Below are 7519 nucleotides of genomic sequence, written 5' to 3'. Positions count from 1 at the left end.
TTTCAAATTTTTTTTTCTTCATTTTTGCCCTTTAACCTTTCCATCAAACTACAATTTTGTGGGATCTATTATATTATCGTTACATTTTATCTCCTATAATTTTTCTATATTTTTTCTTTTAACCATTTACTTATTCTATTGTTTTCCATATGTTGTCCCTTTCTTAAAATTTTTCAATAATATGCTTCTAATTTTATTTTTTACGTTTTTACCCTCTTAACGCAAAAAAGGAAGTCCATGCCTAACTTTAATATTAAAAAATTAGAGAAATTCTAATTGCATCATAATTGTTACTTATTATTTATCGCAATCCAACTGAAAATTAATATACATAATTTAAAATAGGAGTTGACATTTTTACATCAAAATTTTATTTGGCATAAGATAAAAAAGCGATGAATAAATACTATCAACAATAACTCATAAAAAGAACAAGTTGACATCAACTATGATCGCCTACTCCAACCTCTTGATGTTAATCTCAGCTACACTTCAAACCGAATGTTTTTTTTCCTAAAGGGAGAGTGATATCTCACCTTATTAATTTTTGTTTTTATAAATTCAATATAGATGTAATAAGTAAAAAATTTGGGGTGCCAATAGAAGTTCTTTAAAATAAGATTATTATTTTTTAAATATTTTAAAATTAATTATTAATTTTTTTTATTTTTATTTTTATTTTGTGTGTAGTAGATGCACATGCCACATTACCACCTACCCACACCAATAAAGTACTGCAATACTCAACTCCATTTTATAAGGTCAGGAATTTTTTTCATCTTATTGGACTACAATACCCTTCAACTATTCTAAACGTCCAAACTATTTACCCTTTGTCAATGATGGCATTTTGGTCAATTAAACCAAACTCCCACAAATCCGCAACACAACAAAATAAAACCCTTTCTCTCGAGACTTCTCTACCATCTTCTCTTATCTTCTTCGATTCTTCCGCCTTTGTTCTTCTCCTCATTCTTCGTCTAGGGTTAGGGTTTCTCACTCTTTCTCTGTGTTTGAATCTCCAAAACCCTATCCTGAAATCTTAATGGCGATGTCTGCAGCACAGATTTCCTTCCCTTCTACTTCTACTTGGAAGAAATCGAGTCACGGAAACCGAAATTCTTCAAGAACTGTGTTCTTCGGGCAGAGATTGAACAATGGTGGACTTTCCCTCAGATCTTCGTTCTTGAAAACGAAAAGAAATTCAAAGAGGGATTTATCAGTTGGTGTTGGCCCTGTGAAGGTCGTAAGCGAGAAGGTTGTTGGAATCGATCTCGGGACGACGAACTCAGCTGTTGCAGCAATGGAGGGAGGAAAACCAACAATCGTCACCAATGTTGAGGGACAACGAACAACTCCATCGGTTGTTGCATATACGAAGAACGGTGATCGACTTGTTGGGCAGATTGCCAAGAGGCAAGCTGTTGTGAATCCCGAGAATACTTTCTTCTCTGTGAAGAGGTTTATTGGGAGGAAGATGTCTGAGGTTGACGAGGAGTCGAAGCAGGTTTCGTATCGAGTGGTGAGAGATGAGAATGGGAACGTTAAACTTGAGTGCCCTGCTATTGGGAAACAGTTTGCAGCTGAGGAGATTTCTGCTCAGGTTTGTATTTCTTGTTGGGTTTTCTCCTATAAGAAAATATTTGCTTTGGGTTATATTGTTCTTATTTATTTCATGTTTTGGGAACTGGGATATTTTATTTTTTTGGTGTGTAGTGTAAATGGGTCTTTTATTTCATATTGCAATTACCCTTTTTTTTTCCTGGTCCAGAGTAAATTTTCCTACTTTTAAAAGGTTTCTTGGTGAACAATGGTAAACAAATTCGGGTTCGGAAATTATTTGGTGGGGTTTCAGTTTGGATTAGTCGGAAAAGGTTCATAATTTTTTTTTTTTGGGGATTAAACATCATCTTCAAAACCCATCATATTTGACCTTCTTAAAAATCCTATCTTGTTCTTGATATTAGAAGGTTGAGGAAGATAACATTTTGAGGTTGAAGGATAAATATGTTACCATAACCGAGAATTAATAAATAAATCCTCAATTCACCCGTTTACTTTTCCGGTCTCTCATTTCGTGAATCTTACAAATTTTTGAAAAAAATTCGGAGAATTTTGTGACTATTTGGAGAACCAACAGAATATTCAGAAACGGATCAGCTAAAACTGGGTAGGGTATTGAAGTTATTTCTTGGAAAGAGAATTTTCTTTGTGATTTGATTATATTTGGACAGATTTTTCCCGCAAAATGTTTCAAAGATATCTCTTGTTGAGCCAAACTAACAGAGACCTTTATTTCATACATTGGTGTCCCTTGTTACCAAGTATATATTCTAATGACCTGTGGCAGTACTTCTCCTACTTCAATTATTGAGGTTTTTGATTTGCCTTTAGCTTATAGCCATTGTCTTTTTTCTTACTGCATTCAGGTCTTGAGAAAGCTTGTAGATGATGCATCGAAGTTCTTGAATGATAAAGTAACTAAAGCTGTTGTTACTGTGCCTGCATACTTCAATGATTCCCAAAGGACAGCAACAAAAGATGCTGGTCGAATTGCTGGATTGGATGTTCTCCGCATCATCAACGAACCAACTGCTGCATCATTGGCATATGGGTTTGAAAAGAAGAATAATGAAACTATTCTAGTGTTTGACCTTGGAGGTGGCACATTTGATGTTTCAGGTTTGAATACTATCCAAACGCTCCTTTTCCCTATTTATATTATCTAATTTAGTGGTTTTCCATTGGATGTTTTCCTTTTCAACCAGTATTTTTCTTCCATGTTGTGGTTTTATGTTGCATAGCACACTCTTGTATCATGACCTTTGTGCTGTTTTAGGACGTGGATGCTGTACACGTTGTGCACTTTGTCATCTCTTTAGATTTTAGACTATATAAATGTTAGGCCATTTGTTGGATTTCTCACAACTGAAATCCACCTCTTACTATCCTAATGGTCTGATGGAAAGCATCTTTAAACTGGTTGCAATCACAGTGAGCAGAACCAGTGTTTTTTTGTTAGTTTGTTTCTTTAGGAATTTAAAGATTTTTTTTTTAAAGTACTTTTTGTCTAGGTTGGATCTCATATGTAGTGAGGATTTATAGGGCTGTTACCTTTTGTGAACTATGCTTTTGCATTTCCTTTTTTTTTTCCCTCTGTTTGTTTCTCCCTTGTAGGTAGGTTTCTCGACCTCCTTTTCTTTCTATTTATAAATCTTTATCTTTTGTGAAGAAGAAGAATCTTCTAATGTTCATATAAATCAGGCAATTTCAATTTTTTTTTTATTGGTAATAATGATGGTGTTATTAATGGAATTCATGTAATGCACTATGGTTGTTTTATTTATCTTATATTGCATGTTATTTCTATGAAATTATTGCTAGGTGTAAGCCTATTTTTTTAATAGATGTAGTGTAAGCCTATTTGTAATATTCCTATGAGCTTTATTGATAAAAAAAAATTCACTATGAAGCTTTAGTGTGATTAACTATCTTTCAAGCATACACATATTGGTTGGTATATTCTTATGTGGTTCTTATGTTTCTAGTATACACACTTGGCCTATCCTGGATTAAGTACTTTAATGAAACAAATGTGCAATCTGTGACCAACTTTGTATTTCTTGTTTTTTGCAACACTTGCTTGCCTGTATTGCAGTACTTGAAGTTGGTGATGGAGTGTTTGAGGTGCTGTCAACATCTGGAGATACACATTTGGGTGGTGATGATTTTGACAAGGTTGGGATAATTTTCTTTGATCCTATTTACAACCAACAATTGTAAAATATTACTTGATATTGTGTATTATCGATTAGTTATTGAATAGCATTTATGCATTTACAACTCAAACAGAGAGTTGTCGATTGGCTTGCTTCGGCCTTCAAGAGAGATGAAGGCATTGATCTTTTGAAGGACAAACAAGCTCTTCAGCGTCTCACCGAGACAGCTGAGAAAGCCAAGATGGAGTTATCATCTTTAACTCAGACAAATATAAGGTGTGTTGATTGTTTTAATGGTTCATGTTGATTAATTTCTCTCATGCATGATGTTTTACCGGGAGGAACTTTTCTGTTTCCCAGTTTACCTTTCATCACTGCAACTGCGGATGGCCCCAAACACATTGAAACCACCATTACAAGGGCCAAGTTTGAGGAGTTGTGTTCAGATCTTCTTGACAGGTGTGTAAGTTTTCTATCTATAAATATGGTTATTGTGTTGGGTTTGATAACCACATGATTTCAATTTTTGTTTTTTCCGATGATGTTCTACTGGTGAATCTGGGATTGCTGCAACTTTATTTTTGGGGTTTTTATTTGTAGACTTCGAACCCCAGTGGAAAATTCCTTAAGAGATGCAAAGCTTGCGTTCAAGGACTTGGATGAGGTGATCCTTGTTGGCGGATCAACACGTATCCCAGCTGTTCAGGAACTAGTAAAGAAACTGACTGGCAAAGAACCCAATGTCACTGTCAATCCCGACGAAGTTGTTGCTCTTGGGGCTGCAGTTCAGGTCAGTTCTATCCCTATTCTTTCTGCCATCCATGTTCTTCTGACTTCGTATTCATTAAGATGGAGACCTACGTCTCTGAAGCATGGTTTTAAATCTCGTTAGATACTGAGATGACTTGCCTGAGTTGTCTTGGTATCGTCCATGCACGAGACGGATAGACATGGTGTTTCACATGTGCAAAATCCAGCGACACAAACGAGATGACTCGGACAGGATTTTGAAATTCTCGTCTTAGTCTGTAAAACTCATCCGAGGCAACTGGAATTTTGCACCTTTTTATTAACATATATTATTTTTTTGAAATTTAAATATTTATTCTCTAAATTAAATATGATTTTATTAATAAACATATTCTAATCTACCTTATTTTCTGAAAAAATTGTAATTATTTTCATATAAATATTTAATAACGAATAATTGTAAACCGAGTTAAATGGCTTATCTAGTCTGTGAGACGAGCTGATTCGTCTGAGACAACTCGGTCTCGTTCACGAGACATCAAACCGAATTTTGAAACCATGTTCTGAAGTTCTCAAATAATTATCAATGAAATGCGTGGAACTGTATGTGACCTCTGTTTCCCTGAACTTCAATTTCCAGGCTGGTGTGTTGTCTGGGGATGTCAGCGATATTGTGCTCCTGGACGTGACGCCTTTGTCCCTCGGTTTGGAAACTTTGGGAGGTGTAATGACGAAGATTATTACAAGGAACACGACATTACCTACCTCCAAATCAGAGGTTTTCTCGACAGCCGCAGATGGGCAGACTAGTGTTGAGATTAATGTCCTTCAGGGCGAGAGAGAGTTTGTGAGGGATAACAAATCTATCGGAAGCTTCCGTCTTGATGGTATACCACCAGCACCGCGTGGTGTCCCACAGATTGAAGTTAAGTTTGACATTGATGCCAATGGTATTCTTTCGGTCACGGCTGTTGACAAGGGTACAGGAAAGAAGCAGGACATCACTATTACTGGTGCTAGCACGCTACCTGGTGATGAGGTATATTTCTAAACAATGATCCTTAACTTGTCATATTACGCTTGTTCACTCGAGCCAGTACTTGAAATATGTGCCTTGGTTTCTTTGGATCTGGGGTTGGAAAGTAAGGTTACCTGCACGTTATGATATATTAGGTTGAGTTACAGCTAGGATTGTTAATGGATCGGGTTTGGATCAGATAGGAGTTGATTCGATACCATCCAATAAGAGGATTGGATCCAGAACTAATCCGATAAGTATCGGATCAGGCTTTTAATGGACTGGGTTTTATTAAATTTATCCAATAATAATCGGATTGGGTCCGGATTGGATCAAACCCGGTTTTGATGTACAAAATCTAAATGAACTTCATATATTTAAATGAGTATATAATTTCTAACATTTTATTGGATCAGGACATGGTCAATCCTGATCCGATCCAATAAGATATCAGATTGGAGCCTTATTGGAATCTAAATCATTGATCCAGACCTGACTTAATTGGATTGGGTTTTGGGTCTGATCCGATCCATTGACAGCCCTGGTTACAACTTGACTCAAGATTTAAATTCTCATATGAAACCTGGGTTGAATTTGTTCGCTTTTGAACTTAGAATTTGTTCATTTTAGATTTATCTTGTTGGTCGGAGTAATAAGTAAGAACTTCAAGGAGTTCAAACGAGTGTTTTTTGAGGATTTTCTAATCTGGTGGGGGACATTGTTTGGAGTTTAACTGGGCCTTAGTGTTTGCTTTCCTGTTTTTTTTTGTTTCAAGGTTTTGGTCATCTCGGCCCCCCTTTTTCCTGTTGTAGCTTTTACTTTCAATTTATCTATGAAAAAAGCGAGAAAAAAAAAAAAAAACTTGACCTATGTAGAGAATAGTGGCTTGACTGTACAACATCACACTCCCATTCAATCGTGTTATTAATAGCTGGAATTAATTTGAGAATCGGTGCAGGTGGAGAGGATGGTGCAGGAAGCTGAGAGATTTGCAAAGGAGGACAAGGAGAAGAGGGATGCAATAGACACGAAGAACCAAGCAGAATCCGTTGTTTACCAGACCGAGAAGCAGTTAAAGGAGTTGGGAGATAAGGTCCCAGCCTCCGTTAAGGAGAAGGTAGAGTCGAAACTTGGAGAGCTTAAGGAAACCATCTCTGGTGGATCAACTCAAGCAATGAAGGATGCAATGGCCGCACTCAACCAGGAGGTGATGCAGCTTGGTCAGTCCCTCTACAACCAGCCAGGCTCAGCTGGCCCCGCAGGCGGTCCTGCACCTGGCGGTGATGCTGCTGGGCCTTCACAAGCCGATGGCAAGGCACCAGATGGAGATGTCATTGATGCAGACTTCAGCGATAGCAATGAGAAATAGAGATGGATGTCATCATTTGCATTATTATTCAATCAAATTTTGTCTTCCAACTATATCTAGATGATGTGATTGTTTTAGGGTTTGTCATTTCTGAAAATATTTTCAAGTCTGATTTGGATTGTTGGATGACACTTTGAGATGTGTAGATCTCGAGGACTGTCAGTGAGATGATTTTACTACTACAGCGTCCACCATCGTAGCACTTGTTTAAGATTCACACTTTTATTGGGGGATGTTAGATTGATATAAAGCTTGTATTGGACAGGAACAGATGATATAAAGGGCTAGTTTCAGATCCTCGCTTTAATTATTTTTTTCTTTATCAGCAAAATTTTATTAAAAAAGTGAAAATGGTTTGGTGAGGTGACCGACCAAAAATTACAAGTTGGGCGGCTTAGGCCAACTGCATCCGAGACCAATTACACACTAACTTACGTACTTTATCTTCCCATCTTACAACGAAAATTTCAAAGAAAATACCCCTCAACTTTCTAAGAAAATATCCTCAACACCTTCGGCTATGTTTGATTGCACGTGGAAAATGTAGAGGGTTAAATCAATAAGATATTTGAATCTTACACGTGTGCAGAAGTTAGACTAGAATGAGATTATAGTTAAAATGATATTTTTCTAAGTGATACTTAGGACACCCAGCTTGTTAGA

The 7519-nt window shown here is 36.7% G+C and overlaps 1 protein-coding gene across 1 annotated transcript; it reads left to right on the top strand.

Moving 5' to 3' along the window:
- Positions 1-917: 917 nt before the first annotated feature.
- Positions 918-7151, top strand: LOC147389242 (stromal 70 kDa heat shock-related protein, chloroplastic). The gene is made up of 8 exons (XM_086417705.1): positions 918-1603; positions 2430-2682; positions 3659-3738; positions 3853-3995; positions 4080-4178; positions 4320-4509; positions 5110-5508; positions 6446-7151. Exons 1-8 carry the CDS (start codon positions 1046-1048, stop codon positions 6854-6856), a joined length of 2133 nt encoding a protein of 710 aa, XP_086273831.1. The 5' UTR covers positions 918-1045; the 3' UTR covers positions 6857-7151.
- Positions 7152-7519: the final 368 nt, after the last annotated feature.

Source organism: Akebia trifoliata, chromosome 12 (genome assembly GCF_017979445.1).
Source record: "Akebia trifoliata isolate Shusen 1 chromosome 12, ASM1797944v1, whole genome shotgun sequence".
Lineage (NCBI taxonomy): Eukaryota > Viridiplantae > Streptophyta > Magnoliopsida > Ranunculales > Lardizabalaceae > Akebia > Akebia trifoliata.
The sequence above is the reverse complement of the archived record's forward strand: the minus strand, read 5'-3'. Positions and strand labels throughout refer to the sequence as shown.